At 48.9% G+C, this 24290-nt stretch overlaps 1 protein-coding gene across 1 annotated transcript in view; it reads left to right on the top strand.

The window, feature by feature from the left end:
* Positions 1-24290, top strand: part of LOC115105972 (ADP-ribosylation factor-like protein 15) — a 122929-nt gene that overhangs the window by 56719 nt on the left and 41920 nt on the right. Inside the window, exons 2-4 of the mRNA XM_029628522.2 lie at positions 1205-1349; positions 1633-1692; positions 19376-19584. Coding sequence (XP_029484382.1) covers positions 1205-1349; positions 1633-1692; positions 19376-19584 — 414 coding nt within the window. The remainder of the gene's footprint in view (positions 1-1204; positions 1350-1632; positions 1693-19375; positions 19585-24290) is intronic.

Genomic DNA, 24290 nt, shown 5'->3' with positions numbered 1-24290 from the left:
GGTCTGTAATTGGTACCAATGAGGAACATGTTTATCCGGTGCAACACCTGTGCAACATGAAAGGCTTGTCTTGTCTTATCTTCTTCCGCAAGGGGAGATCAGTGGGCTATTGTTTATATAGAGCAGCGCATGCTACTGGTTCGAGCTGAGCTTACAGTTTTACATGTGATGTTTCTTCTATGAGCAGGAGACTGCTTAGCTGACCAGACCCATGTCATTTCCTTTATCAGCACCCAGATAAAGGTGAGGAATCTGGGATCTGTTTCTACTAAAAGGACCAGAGACCTGGTGCACATTGCTTGTTGTGTAGAAACATGACATAACCACCATGGGGTCCTTATTGTGTGCGAGACCATGTGTATGAGACCGGGTGTGAGACCATGACCAGCTTCCCTGGTTTCTATTTCAATAGGAGGCCCCTATTGAGGTTTCTTTGATCTTCCATGTTGACGGAGCAACAGTCCCTCAATGACTTGGACCATGTTGCATAACACATCTGGAGGTTCACGTTCACTCACAACATCCTGTACTAATACTATGGTACCTCAATGCATCCTCTCTTAGCACACTGGCTCTATAAGTTCAAAGACGGATGGTGTGTCACAGGATTGTGTGTGTCACAGGATTGTGTGTGTCACAGGATTGTGTGTGTCACAGGATTGTGTGTGTCACAGGATTGTGTGTGTCACAGGATTGTGTGTGTCACAGGATTGTGTGTGTCACAGGATTGTGTGTGTCACAGGATTTGTGTGTCACAGGATTGTGTGTGTCACAGGATTGTGTGTCACAGGATTGTGTGTGTCACAGGATTGTGTGTGTCACAGGATTGTGTGTGTCACAGGATTGAAATGAAAGCGAAGAGGAGAGAGGACTTTTTTTTTTTTTCTCTCCTCTCCAGATCTTACATGATCTTTGGCTGGAAACAGATGGAGTTAACAGATGTGACCCTGCCCGACGTCTCCAGAGTGGCGAGTGGCGTACTCGGTGGCAGAACAGACGTCAGTAGTGTCACAGAGTAGATCAGTGGGTGTAGAATCCAAACACGAAAACACAGATTCCACAGATACTCTAGCTCTGGCCATCAGACCTGTTATTACTCTAACTCTGCAGCTCTTCTCTCCACCCCTCCACCCCATCTTCCATATCCTTTTATCTCTCTTTCACTCTGTGTCCCTCTTCATCCGTCTCTCCCTTCTACCTCCAGTGTTTCAGGACACTGTGCTGTAAAGGACCACCGTCTCCCAGACCAGAGTATGACCTGGTGTGTATTGGACTCACAGGCTCGGGGAAGACCAGTCTACTCTCCAGACTCTGCAGTGAAGCCACAGACAACATCGGGCCAACTACGGGTGAGACTCGCTTCACCAGAAGAAATCACTTTTCAAGTCCAAATGCTCTTTACACAGTTAGGCCTATATGACTTTTATATCACATTTAAGCTTCAGTAGTTATGTGGTGAGCATTCAGACATCTTCCCTACCTGCTGAAAGAACAGAATTCTAAGCCTTTCACAACACATACATGTGCTTCAGGCCTACATGTGTTGAAGACGTGCGGAACACCTTTCTCTTGCCTCTTATTAAGGTCTGCCATATCTCTGTGTGAAGCTTTACATGTCATTCTGTTTTCTAGGTTTTAGCATCAAAGCTGTTCCATTCCAGAATGCCATTCTAAATGTGAAGGAACTCGGAGGTAATTCCTTCACCTATTTTCGTTCATGATGGAAACACATTGTTGAAGTTGTTTGGGTACTCAAGTTTTCTAGTTCAGTGGGCAAAATTATTTTAAAAAGCAATGGGTCGTATTGTTGGACAAGTATAGATGGGACTTCCTCTGTTTCAAAAAGTTTTCTCCCATTCTGTGGTAACTGAACATAACCCTGGCTATACACACTCCAGCAATGTCAGAATATCCCCATATGCCGTTGAAGTCGGAAGTTTACGTACACCTTAGCCAAATACATTTAAACTCAGTTTTTCACAATTCCTGACATTTAATCCGAGTGAAAAGTTAGGAGTTAGGATTTATTTATTTTAAGAATGTGAAATGTCAGAATAATAGTAGAGATTTATTTCAGCTTCTATTTCTTTCATCACATTCCCAGTGGGTCAGAAGTTTACATACATACACTCAATTAGTAGTTGGTAGAATTGCCTATAAATTGTTTAACTTGGGTCAAACGTTTCAGGTAGCCTTCCACAAACTTCCCACAGTAAGTTATGTGCATTTTGGCCCATTCCTCCTGACAGAGCTGGTGTAACTGAGTCAGGTTTGTAAAGCCTCCTTGCTTACACACACTTTTTCAGTTCTGCTCACAAATTTTCTATAGGCTTGAGGTCAGGGCTTTGTGATGGCCACTCTAATACCTTGACTTTGTTGTCCTTAAGCCATTTTGCCACAACTTTGGAAGTATGCTTAGGGTCATTGTCCATTTGGAAGACCCATTTGCGACCAAGCTTTAACTTTCTGACTGATATCTTGAGATGTTGCTTCAATATATCCACCTAATTTTCCTGCCTCGTGATGCCATCTATTTTGTGAAGTGCACCAGTCCCTTCTGCAGCAAAGCACCCTCACAACATGATGCTGCCATCCCCGTGCTTCACGGTTGGGATGGTGTTCTTCGGCTTGCAAGCCTCCCCCTTTTTCCTCCAAGCATAACGATGGTCATTATGGCCAAACCATTCTATTTTTGTTTCATCAGACCAGAGGACATGTCTCCAAAAAGTACAATCTTTGTCCCCATGTGCAGTTGCAAACCGTAGACTGGCTTATTTTATGGCAGTTTTGGAGCAGTGGCTTCTTCCTTGCTGAGTGGCCTTTCAGGTTATGTCGATATAGGACTCGTTTTACTGTGGATATATATACTTTTGTAACCGTTTCCTCCAGCATTTTCATAAGGTCCTTTGCTGTTGTTCTGGGGATTTGCACTTTTTGCACCAAATTACGTTAATCTCTAGGAGACAGAATGCGTCTCCTTCCTGAGCGGTATGACGACTGCGTGGTCCCATGGTGTTTATACTTGCGTACTATTGTTTGTACAGATGAACGTGGTACCTTCAGGCGTTTGGAAATTGCTCCCAAGGATGAACCAGACTTGTGGAGGTTTACATTTTTTTTCTGAGGTCTTGGCTGATTTCTTTAGATTTTCCCATGATGTCAAGCAAAGAGGCACTGAGTTTGAAGGTAGGCCTTGCAATGCATTCACAGGTGCACCTCCAATTGACTCAAATAATGTCAATTAGCCTAACAGAAGCTTGTAAAGCCATGACATAATTTTCTGGAATTTTCCAAGCTGTTTAAAGGCACAGTCAACTTAGTGTATGTAAACTTCTGACCCACTTGAATTGTGATACAGTGAAATAATCTGTCTGTAAACAAAGTAGACTTGCCAAAACTTTAGTTTGTTAACAGGAAATTTGTGGAGTTGTTGAAAATGTTGTTTTAATGACTCCAACCTAAGTGTATGTAAACTTCTGACTTCAACTGTATACGAACCCCCAAGGCATCTAAAACAATGTTAATACATTTTTCCTTGGCTAGCTGAATGTTTTTATTTATTTATTTATTTATTTATTACCTTTATTTAACTAGGCAAGTCCGTTAAGAACACATTCTTATTTTGACGGCCTAGGAACGGTGGGTTAACTGCCTTGTTCAGGGGCAGAACGACAGGTTTTCACCTTGTCAGCTCGGGGGATATAATCTTGCAACCTTACAGTTAACTAGTCCAACGCTATAACCACCTGCCTCTCGTTGCACTCCACGAGGAGCCTGCCTGTTACGCGAATGCAATATGCCAAGGTAAGTTGCTAGCTAGCATTAAACTTGTCTTATAAAAAACAATCAATCAATCATTCATAATCACTAGTTAACTACACATGGTTGATGATATTGCTAGTTTATCTAGTGTGTCCTGCGTTGCATATAATCTGACTGAGCATACAAGTATCTGACTGCGCGGTGGTAGGCAGCAGCAGGCTCGTAAGCATTCATTCAAACAGCACTTTTGTGCGTTTTGCCAGCAGCTCTTCGTTGTGCATCCAGCATTGCTCTGTTTGACTTCAAGCCTATCAACTCCCGAGATTAGGCTGGTGTAACCGAAGTGAAATGACTAGCTAGTTAGCGGGGTGCGCTCTAATAGCGTTTCAAATGTCACTCGCTCTGAGACCATGTTCTGCATGGGTAACGCTGCTTCGAGGGTGGCTGTTGTCATTGTGTTTTTGGTTCGAGCCCAGGTAGGAGCGAGGAGAGGGACGGAAGCTATACTGTTACACTGGCAATACTAAAGTACCTATAAGAACATCCAATAGTCAAAGGTATATGAAATACAAATGGTATAGATAGAAATAGTTCTATAATTCCTATAATAACTACAACCTAAAACTTCTTACCTGGGAATATTGAAGACTCATGTTAAAAGGAACCACCAGCTTTCAAATGTTCTCATGTTCTGAGCAAGGAACTGAAACGTTAGCTTTCTTACATGGCACATATTGCACTTTTACTTTCTTCTCCAACACTTTGTTTTTGCATTATTTAAACCAAAATGAACATGTTTCATTATTTATTTGAGGCTAAATTTATTTTATTGATGTATTATATTAAGTTAAAATAAGTGTTCATTCAGTATTGTTGTAATTGTCATTATTACAAAAAAAATTATAAAAATAGGCTGATTTTAATCGGTATCGGCTTTTTTGGTCCTCAATAATCGGTATCGGCGTTGAAAAATCATAATCGGTCGACCTCTAGAGACGAGTCATCGTTATCTCTCCACTTTGATGCAGAAAGCAACGTGTCGGATAGACACTACACGCAAATGAAGTAGCTAACACTTTCACTCAAATGTCACTCGCCCGCTGGGTGTGCAACTGTCTGGGTCAGAGAGGCAGTAATGTGTAAGTGCTTTCTGTGTTTGTTTGTATATGTGTGTGGGGAGTGGGCTACATGACATCATTGATGTGGACAGGGACTCTCCCTTAGTTCCAGACAGGGTTCCCCTAGCTGCTGTTCTGAATCCACGTCCCAAATACCTCCTTATTCCCTATTTAGAGCCGTACTTTTGACCAGGTGGAAAGTTGTGTATTTTATTTCACCTTGATATAACTAGGTAAGTCAGTTAAGAACAAATTCTTATTTACAATGATGGCCTACCCCGGCCAAATTCTGACGACACAGGGCCAATTGTGCGCCGCCCTACGGGACCCCCAATCATGGCCGGATGTGATTCATCGATTTCGGCGATGTCATCTACAAAATGGCTTCCAACACTCTACTCAGCAAACTGGATGCAGTCTATCATAGTGCCATCCGTTTTGTCACCAAAGCACCTTATACCACCCACCACTGCGACTTGTATGCTCTAGTCGGCTGGCCCTCGCTACATATTCGTCGCCAGACCCACTGGCTCCAGGTCATCTACAAGTCCATGCTAGGTAAAGCTCCGCCTTATCTCAGTTCACTGGTCACGATGGCAACACCCATCCGTAGCACACGCTCCAGCAGGTGTATCTCACTGATCATCCCTAAAGCCAACACCTCATTTGGCCGCCTTTCGTTCCAGTACTCTGCTGCCTGTGACTGGAACGAACTGCAAAAATCGCTGAAGTTGGAGACTTTTATCTCCCTCACCAACTTCAAACATCAGCTATCCGAGCAGCTAACCGATCGCTGCAGCTGTACATAGTCTATTGGTAAATAGCCCACCCATTTTCACCTACCTCATTCCCATACTGTTTTTATACTGTTTTTTTAATTTTTTTATTTACTTTTCTGCTCTTTTGCACACCAATATCTCTACCTGTACATGACCATCTGATCATTTATCACCCCAGTGTTAATCTGCAAAATTGTATTATTCGCCTACCTCCTCATGCCTTTTGCACACATTGTATATAGACTGCCCATTTTTTTTCTACTGTGTTATTGACTTGTTAATTGTTTATTCCATGTGTAACTCTGTGTTGTCTGTTCACACTGCTATGCTTTATCTTGGCCAGGTCGCAGTTGCAAATGAGAACTTGTTCTCAACTAGCCTACCTGGTTAAATAAAGGTGAAATAAAAAAATAAAAATTCAGCCTAAATTGGGGATAGGGTGCCAATTTGGAAGCTACCTGAGGCTGGGAACATTCAGTCTCTTGTCCGGCAGTTAAGAGCTGGAGACCGACAGCCCAAAAAGGACCGTTACCTACATGGTACAGGTAGTAACAGTCCATCAAGGTAATAGTTCATCAAAGTAACAGTCCATAAATTTGTAAAAAACTATCAAAGTCGCACACTTTGTAATCAGTGTATTTGGCCTACTCCAAATATTTTTTTCTGTAGGGACCAAACCGATGTTTCGAAGAAGGCATGTGCTGAAATGTTAAGGAAAAGACCCACCATAATCCATGTCTGCTGGACGATTTTGTCAGTCGGATGTGGTCAATAGGATGGGGGGGGGCTGTTTTGTCTTTTTAGTTCCGTCACTAAATAATGAATAATTTGGTGTCTCTGGGAGTTAGGGAGACAGGACTGTGTTTGAATCTGATACGGGAGATGTTTGCAGGTCACCAGGTCATGCAGCACTGGTAATGTTTCTGTTTGGCTCTCTGTCTTTATCTCCCTGACAGTAGTCGTGTCTGTCTGCTAGGGATTGTATTGTTTTTGGTTCGTCTGGCTGAGATGTTTTTGGTTGGTCTCTGAGATGTTTTCGGTCTGTTCGTGGCTTTAGGAGAGATGATATGGGAGTTCAAAGGAGAGGGATTCCTCACAGCCTGTTTCCCGTCAGTGGGATAATGACATCATGCTGTGTGTGATCTGTCAGTCCATGGCTGTTTCTCTATTTAATATTTGCTAAATTCCTCACATCATCTCTCCACGCACACCTCTTTCCCCAAAAGAAGGTCCGAGGGGGGGGGGACCTTCTCCAATACAGTTGACAAGGAGTTGAGTAAACAGGATGTGAGGAATTGTAAAGATAAATTGCGATAGACAATACCTGAAAGACCCCATCTACCAGGTCGGTGGATCGCACCAGGGAAGGAGTTCTCAGCTCTGATGATCTGGTGTAGAACTGCCTGATGATCTGGTATGACCTGATGCTCTACTGTAGACCTGATGCTCTACTGTAGACCTGATGCTCTACTGTAGACCTGATGCTCTACTGTAGACCTGATGCTCTACTGTAGACCTGATGCTCTAGTGCAGACCATACCAGTGTTTGTGTCCCACATGGTACCTTATTCCCATCAGGCTCTGGTAAAAAAAAAAAAAAGTTGTGCACTATGTACTGAATAGGGTACCATTTGGGACACAACCAGCCAGCCGGCCGGCGTGTAGCAGCCGGCCAGTCGGCGTGTAGCAGCCGGCCAGTCGGCGTGTAGCAGCCGGCCAGCCGGCGTGTAGCAGCCGGCCAGCCGGTCAGCCGGCGTGTAGCAGCCGGCCAGCCGGTCAGTCGGCGTGTAGCAGCCGGCCAGCCGGTCAGTCGGCGTGTAGCAGCCGGCCAGCCGGTCAGTCGGCGTGTAGCAGCCGGCCAGCCGGTCAGTCGGCGTGTAGCAGCCGGCCAGCCGGTCAGTCGGCGTGTAGCAGCCGGTCAGTCGGCGTGTAGCAGCCGGTCAGTCGGCGTGTAGCAGCCGGTCAGTCGGCGTGTCAGCCGGTCGGTCGTCGGCGTGTAGCAGCCGGCCAGCCGGTCAGTCGGCGTGTAGCAGCCGGTCAGTCGGCGTGTAGCAGCCGGTCAGTCGGCGTGTAGCAGCCGGTCAGTCGGCGTGTAGCAGCCGGTCAGTCGGCGTGTAGCAGCCGGCCAGCCGGTCAGTCGGCGTGTAGCAGCCGGCCAGCCGGTCAGTCGGCGTGTAGCAGCCGGTCAGTCGGCGTGTAGCAGCCGGTCAGTCGGCGTGTAGCAGCCGGTCAGTCGGCGTGTAGCAGCCGGTCAGTCGGCGTGTGGCAACCCGGTCAGCGGCCGGCCAGCCGGTCAGTCGGCGTGTAGCGGCCGGCCAGCCGGTCAGTCGGCGGGTAGCGGCCGGCCAGCCTGCGTGTAGCGGCCGGCCAGCCGGCGGGTAGCGGCCGGTCAGTCGGCGGGTAGCGGCCGGTCAGTCGGCGGGTAGCAGCCGGCCAGCCGGTCAGTCGGCGTGTAGCAGCCGGTCAGTCGGCGTGTAGCAGCCGGTCAGTCGGCGTGTAGCAGCCGGTCAGTCGGCGTGTAGCAGCCGGCCAGCCGGTCAGTCGGCGTGTAGCAGCCGGCCAGCCGGTCAGTCGGCGTGTAGCAGCCGGTCAGTCGGCGTGTAGCAGCCGGTCAGTCGGCGTGTAGCGGCCGGCCAGCCGGTCAGTCGGCGTGTAGCGGCCGGCCAGCCGGTCAGTCGGCGGGTAGCGGCCGGCCAGCCTGCGTGTAGCGGCCGGCCAGCCGGCGGGTAGCGGCCGGTCAGTCGGCGGGTAGCGGCCGGTCAGTCGGCGGGTAGAAGACGGCCAGCCGGTCAGCCAGTCGTTGGGTAGCAGCCAGCCAGTCGACGGGTAGATGACTGCCAGCCTGTCAGCGGGTAGCAGCCAGCCAGCCAGCCAGTCTGTGGGTAGAAACCAGCCAGCCAGACAGTCTGTGGGTAGAAACCAGCCAGTCAGTGGGTAGCATCCAGCCAGCCAGCCAAGTCAGTAGGTAGTAGCCAGCCAGCCAGCCAGTGGGTAGCATCCAGCCAGCCAGCCAGTCAGTAGGTAGTAGCCAGCCAGCCACCCAGTGGGTAGCAGCCAGCCAGCTAGTCAGTGGCTAGCAGCCAGTGGGTAGCAGACAGACAGCCAGTCAGCGGGTATTAGCCATCCAGTCAGTGGGTAGCAGCCAGTCAGTGGGTAGCAGCCAATCAGTGGGTAGCAGCCAGTCAGTGGGTAGCAGCCAGGCAGTGGGTAGCAGCCAGTCTGTGGGTAGCAGCCAGCTAACCAGTCTGTGGGTAGCAGCCAGCCATCCAGTCTGTGGGTAGCAGCCAGCCATCCAGTCTGTGGGTAGCAGCCAGCCATCCAGTCTGTGGGTAGCAGCCAGCCATCCAGTCTGTGGGTAGCAGCCAGCCATCCAGTCTGTGGGTAGCAGCCAGCCATCCAGTCTGTGGGTAGCAGCCAGCCATCCAGTCTGTGGGTAGCAGCCAGCCATCCAGTCTGTGGGTAGCAGCCAGCCATCCAGTCTGTGGGTAGCAGCCAGCCATCCAGTCTGTGGGTAGCAGCCAGCCATCCAGTCTGTGGGTAGCAGCCAGCCAGCCAGTCTGTGGGCAGCAGCCAGCCATCCAGTCTGTGGGCAGCAGCCAGCCATCCAGCCAGTCTGTGGGCAGCAGCCAGCCATCCAGCCAGTCTGTGGGTAGCAGCCAGCCATCCAGCCAGTCTGTGGGTAGCAGCCAGCCATCCAGCCAGTCTGTGGGTAGCAGCCAGCCAACCAGCCAGTCTGTGGGTAGCAGCCAGCCAACCAGCCAGTCTGTGGGTAGCAGCCAGCCAACCAGCCAGTCTGTGGGTAGCAGCCAGCCAACCAGCCAGTCTGTGGGTAGCAGCCAGCCAACCAGCCAGTCTGTGGGTAGCAGCCAGCCAACCAGCCAGTCTGTGGGTAGCAGCCAGCCAACCAGCCAGTCTGTGGGTAGCAGCCAGCCAACCAGCCAGTCTGTGGGTAGCAGCCAGCCAACCAGCCAGTCTGTGGGTAGCAGCCAGCCAACCAGTCAGTGTGTAGCAGCCAGCCAGCCAGCCAGCGGGTAGCAGCCAGTAGGCGTGTAGTGGGTAGCAGCCAGCCAGTGGGTAGCAGCCAGCCAGCCAGTCAGTGGGTAGCAGCCAGCCAGCCAGCCAGCGGGTAGCAGCCAGTAGGCGTGTAGCGGGTAGCAGCCAGCCAGCCAGTCGGTGGGTAGCAGCCAGCCAGCCAGCCAGTCGGTGGGTAGCAGCCAGCCAGTCGGTGGGTAGCAGCCAGCCAGTCGGTGGGTAGCAGCCAGCCAGTCGGTGGGTAGCAGCCAGCCAGTCGGTGGGTAGCAGCCAGCCAGTCGGTGGGTAGCAGCCAGCCAGCCAGCCAGTCGGTGGGTAGCAGCCAGCCAGCCAGCCAGTCGGTGGGTAGCAGCCAGCCAGCCAGCCAGTCAGTGGGTAGCATCCAGCCAGCCAGCCAGCCAGCCAGCCAGCTTGTGGGTAGCATCCAGCCAGCCAGCCAGCTTGTGGGTAGCAGCCAGCCATCCAGTCTGTGGGTAGCAGCCAGTCTGTGGGGAGCAGCCAGCCAGTCAGTGGGTAGCATCCAGCCAGCCAGCCAGCCAGTGTTTAGCGGCCAGCCAGCTAGCCAGTGGGTAGCAGCCAGCCAACCAGCTAGTCAGTGGGTTGTAGCCAGCCAGTAGGTAGCAGCCAGCCAGCCAGCCAGTGTTTAGCGGCCAGCCAGCCAGCCAGTGGGTAGCAGTCAGCGGGTAGCAGCCAGCCAGCCAGCCAGTGGGTAGCAGCCAGTAGGCGTGTAGCGGGTAGCAGCCAGCCAGCCAGTCAGTGGGTAGCAGCCAGCCAGCCAGTCAGTGGGTAGCAGCCAGCCAGCCAGTCAGTGGGTAGCAGCCAGCCAGCCAGCGGGTAGCAGCCAGTAGGCGTGTAGCGGGTAGCAGCCAGCCAGCCAGCCAGTCGGTGGGTAGCAGCCAGCCAGCCAGCCAGTCGGTGGGTAGCAGCCAGCCAGCCAGCCAGTCGGTGGGTAGCAGCCAGCCAGCCAGTCAGAGGGTAGCAGCCAGCCAGTCAGTGGGTAGCATCCAGCCAGCCAGCCAGTCAGTGGGTAGCATCCAGCCAGCCAGCCAGTCAGTGGGTAGCATCCAGCCAGCCAGCCAGCTTGTGGGTAGCATCCAGCCAGCCAGCCAGCTTGTGGGTAGCAGCCAGCCATCCAGTCTGTGGGTAGCAGCCAGTCTGTGGGGAGCAGCCAGCCAGTCAGTGGGTAGCATCCAGCCAGCCAGCCAGTGTTTAGCGGCCAGCCAGCTACCCAGTGGGTAGCAGCCAGCCAACCAGCTAGTCAGTGGGTTGTAGCCAGCCAGTAGGTAGCAGCCAGCCAGCCAGCCAGTGTTTAGCGGCCAGCCAGCCAGCCAGTGGGTAGCAGCCAGCCAGCCAGCCAGTCGGTGGGTAGCAGCCAGCCAGCCAGTCAGAGGGTAGCAGCCAGCCAGTCAGTGGGTAGCATCCAGCCAGCCAGCCAGTCAGTGGGTAGCATCCAGCCAGCCAGCCAGTCAGTGGGTAGCATCCAGCCAGCCAGCCAGCTTGTGGGTAGCATCCAGCCAGCCAGCCAGCTTGTGGGTAGCAGCCAGCCATCCAGTCTGTGGGTAGCAGCCAGTCTGTGGGGAGCAGCCAGCCAGTCAGTGGGTAGCATCCAGCCAGCCAGCCAGTGTTTAGCGGCCAGCCAGCTACCCAGTGGGTAGCAGCCAGCCAACCAGCTAGTCAGTGGGTTGTAGCCAGCCAGTAGGTAGCAGCCAGCCAGCCAGCCAGTGTTTAGCGGCCAGCCAGCCAGCCAGTGGGTAGCAGTCAGCGGGTAGCAGTCAGCGGGTAGCAGCCAGCCAGTGGGTAGCAGCCAGTAGGCGTGTAGTGGGTAGCAGCCAGCCAGCCAGTCAGTGGGTAGCAGCCAGCCAGCCAGTCAGTGGGTAGCAGCCAGCCAGCCAGTCAGTGGGTAGCAACCAGCCAGCCAGCTTGTGGGTAGCAACCAGCCAGCCAGCTTGTGGGTAGCAGCCAGCCAGCCAGCCAGCTTGTGGGTAGCAGCCAGTCAGTCAGCGGGTGCCAGCCAGCCAGTCAGTGGGTAGCAGCCAGCCAGCCAGCCAATCAGTGGGTAGCAGCCAGCCAGCCAGCCAGCTTGTGGGTAGCAACCAGCCAGCCAGCTTGTGGGTAGCAACCAGCCAGCCAGCTTGTGGGTAGCAACCAGCCAGCCAGCTTGTGGGTAGCAGCCAGCCAGCCAGCCAGCTTGTGGGTAGCAGCCAGTCAGTCAGCGGGTAGCAGCCAGCCAGCCAGTCAGTGGGTAGCAGCCAGCCAGCCAGTCAGTGGGTAGCAGCCAGCCAGCCAGCCAGTCAGTGGGTAGCAGCCAGCCAGCTTGTGGGTAGCAACCAGCCAGCCAGCTTGTGGGTAGCAGCCAGCCAGCCAGCCAGCTTGTGGGTAGCAGCCAGCCAGTCAGCGGGTAGCAGCCAGCCAGCCAGTCAGCGGGTAGCAGCCAGCCAGCCAGTCAGCGGGTAGCAGCCAGCCAGCCAGCCAGTCAGCGGGTAGCAGCCAGCCAGCCAGCTTGTGGGTAGCAGCCAGCCAGCCAGCCAGCTCGCGGGTAGCAGCCAGCCAGTCAGCGGGTAGCAGCCAGCCAGCCAGTCAGCGGGTAGCAGCCAGCCAGCCAGTCAGCGGGTAGCAGCCAGCCAGCCAGTCAGCGGGTAGCAGCCAGCCAGCCAGTCAGTGGGTAGCAGCCAGCCAGCCAGCCAGCCAGTCAGTGGGTAGCAGCCAGCCAGCCAGTCAGTGGGTAGCAACCAGCCAGCCAGCTTGTGGGTAGCAGCCAGCCAGCCAGCCAGCTTGTGGGTAGCAGCCAGTCAGTCAGCGGGTAGCAGCCAGCCAGTCAGTCAGCGGATAGCAGCCAGCCAGTCAGTCAGCGGATAGCAGCCAGCCAGTCAGTCTGCGTGTAGTGGGTAGCAGCCAGCCAGTCAGTCATTCAATGGGTAGCAGCCAGCCAGCCGGCGTGTAGTGGGTAGCAGCCAGCCAGCCGGCGTGTAGTGGGTAGCAGCCAGCCAGTCATTCAGTGGGTAGCAGCCAGCCAGCCAGCCAGTCAGTCAGTGGGTTGCAGCCAGCCAGCCAGTCGGTGGGTAGCAGTCAGCGGGTAGCAGCCACCCAGTCAGCGGGTAGCAGCCAGTCAGTCAGTCAGTCGGTTGGTAGCAGCCAGCAAGTCAGTCGGTGGGTAGCAGACAGCCAGCCAGTCGGTTGGTAGCAGACAGCCAGTCAGTCGGTGGGTAGCAGACAACCAGTCAGTCGGTGGGTAGCAGACAGCCAGTCAGTCGGTGGGTAGTAGACAGCGGGTAGCAGCCAGCAAGTCTGTGGCTCAGGCATCTGAAAATACTAATCTCACACCATGCATGATGTCATACCATTTGTGGAAAATGTGGTTTCTGTTATCGTCACACGTGATTGTAATGCAATATGTTTTCTGGTAAACTGGCTTGTAGTCATGTTTTCTGTTCGTCTAAAGTTACATATATACACTGAGTGGACAAAACACCTGATCTGTCCATGACATACAGTTGAAGTCAGAAGATTACATACACTTTATCCAAATACATTTAAACTCAGTGTTTCACAATTTCTGACATTTAATCCTAGTAAAAATTCCCTGTTTTAGGTCAGTCAGGATCACCACTTTATTTTAAGAATTTGAAATGTCAGAGTAATAGTAGAGAGAATTATTTCTTTCAGCTTTTATTTCTTTCATCACATTCCCAGTGGGTCAGAAGTTTACATACACTCAATTAGTATTTGGTAGTATTGCATTTAAATTGTTTAACTTGGGTCAAACGTTTCAGGTAGCCTTCCACAAGCTTCCCACAATAAGTTGGGTCAATTTTGGCCCATTCCTCCTGACAGAGCTGGTGTAACTGTGTCAGGTTTGTAGGCCTCCTTGCTCGCACAAGCTTTTCAGTTCTGCCCACAAATTTTCTATGGGATTGAGGTCAGGGCTTTGTGATGGCCGCTCTAATACCTTGACTTTGTTGTCCTTAAGCTATTTTGCCACAACTTTGGAAGTATTCTTGGGGTCATTGTCCATTTGTAAGATCCATTTGCGACCAAGCTTTAACTTCCTGACTGATGTCTTGAGATGTTGCTTCAATATATCCACATAATTTTCCTGCCTCATGAAGCCATCTATTTTGTGAAGTGCACCAGTCCCTCCTGCAGCAAAGCACCCACACAACATGATGCTGCCACCCCCGTACTTCATGGTTGGGATGGTGTTCTTCGGCTTGCAAGACTCCCCCTTTTTCCTCCAGACATAACGATGGTCATTATGGCCAAACAGTTCTATTTTCGTTTCATCAGACCAGAGGACATTTCTCCAAAAAGCACGATCTTTGTTCCCATGTGCAGTTGCAAACCGTAGTCTGTTTTTTTATGGCAGTTTTGGAGCAGTGGTTTCTTTCTTGCTGAGCGGCCTTTCAGGTTATGTCGATATAGGACTTGTTTTACTGTGGATATAGATACTTTTGTACCTGTTTCCCCCAGCATCTTGACAAGGTCCTTTGCTGTTCTGGGATTGATATGCACTTTTCGCACCAAAGTACGTTCATCTCTAGGAGACAGAAAGCATCTCCTTCCTGAGCGGTATGCCAGCTGCGTGGTCCCATGGTGTTTATACTTGCGTACTATTGTTTGTACAGATAAACATGGTACCCTAGGGCGTTTGGAAATTGCTCCCAAGGGTGAAGCAGACTTGTGGAGGTCTACAATTGTTTTTCTGAGGTCTTCGCTGATTTCTTTTAATTTCCCCCTGATGTCAAGCAAAGAGGCACTGAGTTTGAAGGTAGGCCTTGAAATACATCCACAGGTACACCTCCAATTGACTCAAATGATGTCAATTAGCCTATCAGAAGCGGATGAAGCCATGACACAATTTTCTGGAATTTTCCAAGCTGTTTAAAGGCACAGTCAACTTAGTGTATGTAAACTTCTGACCCACTGGAATTGTGATACAGTGAGTTATAAGTGAAATAATCTGTCTAAACAATTGTAGGAAAAAATAACTTGTGTCATGCACAAAGTATATGTCCTAACCAACTTACCAAAACTATAGTTTGCTAACAAGACATTTGTGGAGTGGTTGAATAACGAGTTTTAATGATTCCAATCTAAGTGTATGTAAACTTCCGACTTCAACTGTAGACTACCCAAGGGAAATATATGATCACGTATTGATGTCACTTGTTAAATTAACTTCAATCTGCTACCCACTGGCTCAATCAAGCCTTGAGACAATTGAGACATGGATTGTGTATGTGTGCCATTCAGAAACTGAATGGGCAAAACCAAACATGTAAGTGCCTTTAAACAGGGTATGGTAGTAGGTGCCTGGTGCATCGGTTTGTGTCAAGAACTGCAACGTTGCTGATTTTTTCACCTTTAGCAGTTTCCTGTGTGTATCAAGAATGGGTCACCGGCCAAAGGACATCCAGCCAACTTGACACAACTGTGGGAAGCATTGGAGTCAACATAGGCCAGCATCTCTGTGGAACGCTTACGACACCTTGTAGAGTCCATGCCCCAATGAATTAAGGCTGTTCTGAGGGAAAGGGGTGGGGGTTCTTAATCTGCTGTACATGACCAAAAGTATATGTACACAAAAGTATATGCTTGTTGAACATCTCATTCCAAAATCATGGGCCTTAATATGGAGTTAGTCCCCCTTCCTTTGCTCCTATAACAGCCTCCACTCTTCTGGGAAGGCTTTCCACTAGATGTTGCAACGTTGCTGCTATAACAGCCACCACTCTTCTGGGAAGGCTTTCCCCTAGATGTTGCAACGTTGCTGCTATAACAGCCTCCACTCTTCTGGGAAGGCTTTCCCCTAGATGTTGGAACATTGCTGCAGGGACTTGCTTCCATTCAGCCAGAAGAGCATTAGGGAGGTCGGGAACTGATGTTGGACGATTAGGCCTGGCTCGCAGTCGGCAGTCCAATTTAGGTGTTCGATGGAGTTGAGGTTAGGGCTCTTTGCAGGCCAGTCAAGTTCTTCCACACCGATATTGACAAATAATTTCTTTCTGGACTTCGCTTTGTGCAAGGGGGCATTGTCATGATGAAACGGCAAAGGGCCTTCCCCAAACTGTTGCCACAAAGTTGGAAGCACAGTATCATCTAGAATGGCATTGTATCCTGTAACATTAAAATGTCCCTTAACTAGGACTAAGGGGCCTAGCCCGGTGTTTCCACTTCACAATAACAGCACTTACAGTTGACCGGGGCAGTTCTAGCAGGGAAATATTTGACGAACTGACTGACTGTGCCATGTTGAAAGTCACTCTCTTCAGTAAGGCCATTCTCCTGTCAATGTTCTATGGCTATTGCATGGCTGTGTGCTCGATTTTATACACGTCAGCAATGGGTGTGACTGAAATAGCCAAATCCACTCATTTGAAAGGGTGTCCACATAGTTTTGTACATACAAACAGTACCAGTTTGGACACACCGACTCATTCAAGGATTTTTCTTTACTTGTACTGTTTTCTACATTGTAGAATAATAGTGAAGACATCAAACTATGAAATAACATATGGAATCATGTAATAACCAAAAAAGTGTTAAACAAATCTAAATATATTTTAGATTCTTCAATGTAGCCACCTTTTGCCAAGATGACAGTTTTGCACACTTGGCATTCTGTCAACTAGCTTCACCTGGAATGTTTTTCCAACAGTCTTGAAGGAGTTTCCACATATGCTGAGCACTTGTTGGCTGCTTTTCCTTCACTCTGCAGTCCAACTCAACCATTGGGTTGAGGTCGGGTGATTGTGGAGTCCAGGTCATCTGAAAAGAGCACTCCATCACTCTCCTTCTTGGTCAAATAGCCCTTAAACAGCCTGGAGGTGTTGGGTCATTGTCCTTTTGAAAATTATAGTCCCACTAAGCACAAACCAGATGGGATGGTGACTAACTACAGAATGCTGTGGTAGCCATGCTGTTTAAGTGTGCCTTGAATTCTAAATAAATCACAGACACTCCTTGCTTCACGGTGGGAACCACACATGCAGAGATCATCCGTTCACTTACTCTACATCTCACATAGACATGCCGGTTGGAACCAAAAATCTCAGATTTGGGCTAATAAGACCTAAGGACATATTTCCACCTAATATCCATTGCTCGTCTCTTCTTATTCGTGTCCTTTTAGTAGTGGTTTCTTTGCAGCAATTTGACCATAAAGGCTTGATTCACGCAGTCTCCTCTGAACAGTTGACATTGAGATGTGTCTGTTACTTTAAGCATTTATTTGGGCTTCAATTTCGGAGACTGGTAACTCCAATTAACTTTTCCTGTGGTGGTCCTCATGAGAGCCAGTTTCATCATAGCGCTTGATGGTTTTTGCAGCTCACTTGAAGAAACTTTAAAAGTTTTTGAAATATTCCATATTGACTGACCTTCATGTCTTAAAGTAATGATGGACTGTCATTTCTCTTTGCTTATTTGAGCTGTTCTTGCCATAATATGGACTTGGTCTTTTACCAAATAGGGCTATGTTCTGTATACCACCCCTACCTTGTTACAACACAACTGATTGGATCAAATGCATTAAAAAGGAAAAAAATTCCACAAATTAACTTTTTAGAAGGCACACCTGTTAATTGAAATGTATTCCAGGTGACTACCTCATGCAGCTAGTTGAGAGAATGCCAAGAGTGTGCAAAGCTGTCAAGGCAACGGGCGGCTACTTTGAAAAATAAAATATATATTTGGTTTGTTTAACTTTCTTTTGGTTACTCCATGATTCCATATGTATTATTTCATAGTTTTGATGTCTTCACTATTATTCTACAATGTGAAAAAGAAAGAAAAACCCTGGAATGAGTAGGTGTGTCCAAACTGGAACTGTATGTACATACCTCTGTATATAAATAGAGAGGGAGATGAACACACACAATAGCCAGTGGTCTTATATGAGTGTATGGGAGGCTTGTTGATGTCCTAATAGCCTGTAAAAGACCCCTCAGCAAGATTATTTGAACATTGGTTTCAACATTGTTTCTCAGGCCACGGTAGTGATGGATAGCCAAGCTCTTATGCTTGGCAGATTTTTCAGCATCTGTTCTTGAGCAATAGATTCATCTTGATAATACGGTCTAGTTAAGACTTAACTTCCTACCCCTCCTCTAACCCCCATTCCCCCCCACACAATTATTTGAGGTGTTTTGATACGTAATAGTTCATCTGTAAGCTGTTTCAGCTCATACTCCCACGCAATATTACTCCATTTCTTGAGCAGGCATAATGGTCAAGTTGGGGGATGGAGTTTTTAATGGATTCTCAGAGTAGTAGGCTAATCGTCTGTAAACACTTGTAATGAGGGGCGGAATCAGCCATAAACACGCCTGGATCGTATTCATTAGGGCAAAATGTTTTAAAGGGCTTTGCAATGGAACATTAAAACAAGTGTTTCTTGTTGGACAAGTCTAGGTAGCCCCTCCCTGTTTGTCTGTTTTCTTCCGTTTGATTCCCTAATGAATAACACCCTAATGAGAGATGATGGTGGGCGTGGTTAAATTACAGTCAGGTCCACTTTTCCTATAGCCCCAGAGATGGAAGAGTTAAACCATGGCCTCTTTCTCTTTTAGATTTCATAAAAATAAGTGGTTGTTTTTCCAGCCACACTCAGTGAGAGTAATTTAACAATGCGGGTCCTGATAATGGACCTTATTCCTACGACGTTGTGGTTCTATTCCCCCTCTCTGTCACTCACTCTAACCAAAGCCATGCCCTGCCTGGTGAGTCTTTTGTACCCCCAAATTGTTGTGCAGAAAAGGAACCATATGTTCATTGTAAAATAAAGTTCATTTGAACTGTGCTGTAGAGTGGCTCTCATAGGGAACTGCTTTAATGTGCTCTGAGTTGTTTCTCCTTTAAAGATAATCTTTGTGTGCGTCCCAAATGCACCCTATTCCCCTTTTTTTTTTATAGTGCACTACTTTTGACCCAGGATGTGATAGGGGTCTGGCCAAAAGTAGTGCACTATACAGGGGATAGTGTTCCATTTGGGATGCAAACTTCTTTTTTGTGTTGAACACACTTCATTTAGACAGACGTGTAATTTCCCCACCGGCCCCCAGCGCAACAGAGCAGGAGGCTAAAAGTTGGCAGTCCCGAGGTCTTAAAAACACAATACGCTATCCACAAAGATCTTATGAAAGGAGGGTAGAAGCATTTGGAAAATGTTCTCCAGACGTATTCCAATTGAAACAATGTTGAAATTCATAGCATTTTTCCCCTTTTCTTGCTGGAGGTCTCTGTCGCTCATAGGTATCCATTTTATTTGCTGGATTATCAACCTACAATTGAATTATGTAGAACGAGCCTCTTGAAGCTAACGGTTAAAAACCAGTTTGGTTGTGACTGGCACTAAGAGTATTGTAATAGCTTGTGACAGTGTGTTATAATTTGAAATCATACTGGAGCCAGTGCCAAGAGAACATGTCTGTGTGTTTTCATATTATGTGTGTGCTTGTCTGTGTATAGCATGTGTGGGGGCCTGTCTATCAATTGAAGGAGCTGATTTAATTGAAGTATTTGAACTGGTGGTACTACTAATTGTGTGGGGTGTCAGTGTGCGTGCGTGCGTGTGTGTGTGTGTGTGTGTGTGTGTGTGTGTGTACGTGTGTACGTGCGTGCGTTTGTGTGTGTGTGTGAGCATCCATCCCTGTGCTCATGCATACAGCCGTTTGTCTTTTTCTCCAGGAGCAGACTCGATAAAGAAGTACTGGTCGCGGTACTACCAGGGTTCCCAGGGAGTGGTGTTCATCCTGGACAGCGCCTCCACAGACGAGGACCTGGAGTTGGCCCGCACTGAGCTCCACTCTGCCCTGCAGCACCCCCAGCTCTGCACCCTGCCCTTCCTCATACTGGCCAACCACCAGGACAAACCTGCCGCTCGCACTACACAGGAGGTAGGCCGACCGCACACACACACATAGAATAAAATGTTTTATCCACTAGGCTACCTGCCGCCCCTGGCACTAATGTGCGGTTATATCCGCTGTGCAAGCGGGTTTAGGGTCATGAAATGTTGTGTGGATGAAGGGCGGGCAGGTTGAATAAAGACAACCAATGCATAACAAATCCATGTGCAATTCATATCGATAGGCTACATTGAGGTTTTTCTTTCATTAATTTTTTTTCTGGCATTTGTGTGTTAGCCTAAACTTTAGGTCCTATCTGTACAAGTGCCAAATGTTTTGGGAACAGGGAGGGCCAAAACAGAACAGCCTGATGTTTGGGAAAGATGTTATGTGTGATGATTGAGGCTCTATACAAATTCAACAGTCACAAGACTGTAACTTCAAATAGGACAGGTCAAGGAACTGTACTGTTCAGATGGGTTAAATGGAAACTGACATCTGGACTCTGACTGTAGGTCTATAGCCTCTCACATTGCCTTAACATTAACTCCTGCAGAATTAAGCATTTCTTGCAGCGAGATGATACACCAAATGTACATTTGGACTCAAACAGGAGTGGAGAAATATTATTTCTTTCTTTCAGCATGTTGAGAGAAAGAATGCATGGTTAGGGAAGGTGAAATCTTTATCAGCATCATAAATGCTGATTTATATTTCAACCACATAAAATATGCATCCAAGCCGAACTGAAATGTTGTCAAAAACATGTTGGGTTGTTTCACAGATTTGAATTCCCTTAGAACTGGTCAAAATGATTTCATTTGGAAATGTTGCATGGAGTTATTTTATTTTCTACCCGGTCCCTACTCTGGGATTTTTGCTCACCGTTCTTGTGATCATTTTGACCCCACGGGGTGAGATCTTGCGTGGAGCCCAGGATCGAGATTATCAGTGGTCTTGTATGTCTTCCATTTCCTAATAATTGCTCCCACAGTTGATTTCTTCAAACCAAGCTGCTTACCTATTGCAGATTCAGTCTTCCCAGCCTGGTGCAGGTCTACAATTTTGTTTCTGGTGTCCTTTGACAGCTCTTTGGTCTTGGCCATAGTGGAGTTTGGAGTGTGACTGTTTGAGGTTGTGGACAGGTGTCTTTTATACTGATAACAAGTTCAAACAGGTGCCATTAATACAGGTAACGAGTGGAGGACAGAGGAGCCTCTTAAAGAAGAAGTTACAGGTCTGTGAGAGCCAGAAATCTTGCTTGTTTGTAGGTGACCAAATACTTATTTTCCACCATAATTTGCAAATAAATTCATTAAAAATCCTACAATGTGATTTTCTGGAATTTGTTTTTCATTTTGTCTGTCATAGTTGACCTATGATGAAAATTACAGGCCTCTCTAATCTTTTTAAGTGGGAGAACATGCACAATTGGTGGCTGACTAAATACTTTTTTGCCCCACTGTATATAGCGGGGCGGTTGCGGATGGGTTGTTGACAATTGCCGGCGGGTGAACAGTTGACCCGTGCAACACACACACACCTGCTGCACACTCCATACAGGAGATAATTAACAATGATGGCTATAAATGCTATAGATTATGGCATAATACTTGTAATAGAATGTATATCTATGGCAAATGATAGACTAGTGTCCTGTCTAGGGAGTGTACTTGTACATCAAGCTACCTCATGCTACAGAAACAGGAGATGGGCTTCTGCCCTATGGGCTGTTCTGTCTCAGACAAGGCAATTTATGGTAACAACACAACACTGACATTCAAACTAACACCAACCCTGGGCCTGGGGATGTAGCTTCACACCCAAGTAGACCAATTATGGTAACATAACACTCAGACACTGACCTCTTTATGCACATCCTTTCCCACCTTTTGAATCCAAATCGACAAGGAATGCTGAACACCATGTCCAGCAGGCTAAATTGTACACATGAAGTCTCAATTATGTTTTTTTTGGTTGAGTCACGTAACCAGATTGCAATCAGGTAAAGACGTCTTCCCTATACAACCAGTACACAACCTGCCTATGGGGTGATGAAAGACACAATAATGACAAAGTCACTCCAACCAGTTCTGCAGGCTGGGTAAAGGCCAATAGACAGACACCATTTAGTGCACTAACATACCCGGCCTGCACTCTGTTTGAGAAGAGCTTCTATAACCAAATTGCAATCAGATAAAGACTATCTAATCATACAATCGGTATAGGTCACCCTGACCATGAGGTCACCCTGACCATGAAGCCATCCCTATCGCAGCGGATCAGACTCGTCATGGATACCACACCAGATTTATTTTAAGGTTAGCCGTGCTCATGCGAACTAAACCTATTGAAGCAGCTTTCTGTTAACCTGTCTATTTTAAACAGCCGATAAATTCTAATTGCATTAGAACCTCGGCTGCGGCCAGGACCTGGCTTTGTGGGCGTGTTTGTTTGCAAACACTCCTGTATGTGAAACCTGTGTAGTCCATTTATAACAAGAGTCGTAATGGATTTGCATCAAACCACTTCCTTTCTGACTCACACTCTCTCCTACCTTTCATGTCTCCTCTTCACCATCCTATCCCAATACCCCCCCCCCCCCCCCATATTGACCTGAGCTAAAAACTAATCTAAACAAACCAACAAAAGTTCTGGCCCAAGTTGTAAATAGGATGTACATTCCTTGTTTATATGTCTAGCAGTCATTTCCTGTCTCTCACATGACACCCTATTCCCTATATAGGGAATAGGGCTCTAGTCTGAAGTAGTGCACTATATAGTGCCTGACTGTCTCAAACCCCTAACCAGACCTGCAGCCTGACTGTCTCAAACCCCTAACCAGACCTGCAGCCTGCTGTCTCAAACCCCTAACCAGACCTGCAGCCTGACTGTCTCAAACCCCTAACCAGACCTGCAGCCTGACTGTCTCAAACCCCTAACCAGACCTGCAGCCTGACTGTCTCAAACCCCTAACCTGACCTGCAGCCTGTCTGTCTCAAACCCCTAACCTGACCTGCAGCCTGACTGTCTCAAACCCCTAACCTGACCTGCAGCCTGTCTGTCTCAAACCCCTCCCTAACCAGACCTCTACAGCCTGACTGTCTCAAACCCCTCCCTAACCAGACCTGCAGCCTGTATCAAACCCCTCCCTAACCAGACCTGCAGCCTGCTGTCTCAAACCCCTAACCAGACCTGCAGCCTGTCTGTCTCAAACCCCTAACCAGACCTGCAGCCTGACTGTCTCGAACCCCTAACCTGACCTGCAGCCTGACTGTCTCAAACCCCTAACCTGACCTGCAGCCTGTCTGTCTCAAACCCCTCCCTAACCAGACCTCTACAGCCTGACTGTCTCAAACCCCTCCCTAACCAGACCTGCAGCCTGTATCAAACCCCTCCCTAACCAGACCTGCAGCCTGCTGTCTCAAACCCCTAACCAGACCTGCAGCCTGTCTGTCTCAAACCCCTAACCAGACCTGCAGCCTGACTGTCTCGAACCCCTAACCAGACCTGCAGCCTGACTGTCTCGAACCCCTAACCAGACCTGCAGCCTGACTGTCTCGAACCCCTAACCAGACCTGCAGCCTGACTGTCTCGAACCCCTAACCTGACCTGCAGCCTGTCTGTCTCAAACCCCTAACCTGACCTGCAGCCTGTCTGTCTCAAACCCCTAACCTGACCTGCAGCCTGTCTGTCTCAAACCCCTAACCTGACCTGCAGCCTGTCTGTCTCAAACCCCTGACCTGCAGCCTGTCTGTCTCAAACCCCTCCCTAACCAGACCTCTACAGCCTGACTGTCTCAAACCCCTCCCTAACCAGACCTGCTGTCTCAAACCCCTAACCAGACCTGCAGCCTGTTTCAAAGCACTAACCAGACCTGCAGCCTGTCTCAAACCCCTAACCAGACCTGCAGCCTGACTGTCTCGAACCCCTAACCAGACCTGCAGCCTGACTGTCTCGAACCCAGAACCAGACCCGCAGCCTGACTGTCTCGAACCCAGAACCAGACCCGCAGCCTGACTGTCTCGAACCCAGAACCAGACCTGCAGCCTGACTGTCTCGAACCCAGAACCAGACCTGCAGCCTGACTGTCTCAAACCCAGAACCAGACCTACAGCCTGACTGTCTCAAACCCCTCCCTAACCAGACCTACAGCCTGACTGTCTCAAACCCCTCCCTAACCAGACCTACAGCCTGACTGTCTCAAACCCCTCCCTAACCAGACCTACAGCCTGACTGTCTCAAACCCCTCCCTAACCAGACCTGCAGCCTGACTCAAAGCACTAACCAGACCTGCAGCCTGTCTCAAAACACTAACCAGACCTGCAGCCTGTCTCAAAGCACTAACCAGACCTGCAGCCTGTCTCAAAGCACTAACCAGACCTGCAGCCTGTCTCAAAGCACTAACCAGACCTACAGCCTGTCTCAAACCCCTCCCTAACCAGACCTACAGCCTGACTCAAAGCACTAACCAGACCTGCAGCCTGTCTCAAAGCACTAACCAGACCTGCAGCCTGTCTCAAAGCACTAACGAGACCTGCAGCCTGTCTCAAAGCACTAACCAGACCTGCAAATGTTTTCTGTCATCTTTAGCACCAGGCTATCTTTAACATGTTCTTTGTCATAATGTACTTTTTCTGAGGTTTGGGTAGAAGTAGATCAAGTTTGAATGAAATGTAGTCTTGGTGTATAGTGTGAGGAGTGTTGAAATTCCTAATGTGTGTGCTTGTGGCACATGTGGACGTGTGTGGTTA

This window comes from Oncorhynchus nerka, linkage group LG22, assembly GCF_034236695.1.
Source record: "Oncorhynchus nerka isolate Pitt River linkage group LG22, Oner_Uvic_2.0, whole genome shotgun sequence".
Classification (NCBI taxonomy): Eukaryota; Metazoa; Chordata; class Actinopteri; order Salmoniformes; family Salmonidae; genus Oncorhynchus; species Oncorhynchus nerka.
The sequence above is the reverse complement of the archived record's forward strand: the minus strand, read 5'-3'. Positions and strand labels throughout refer to the sequence as shown.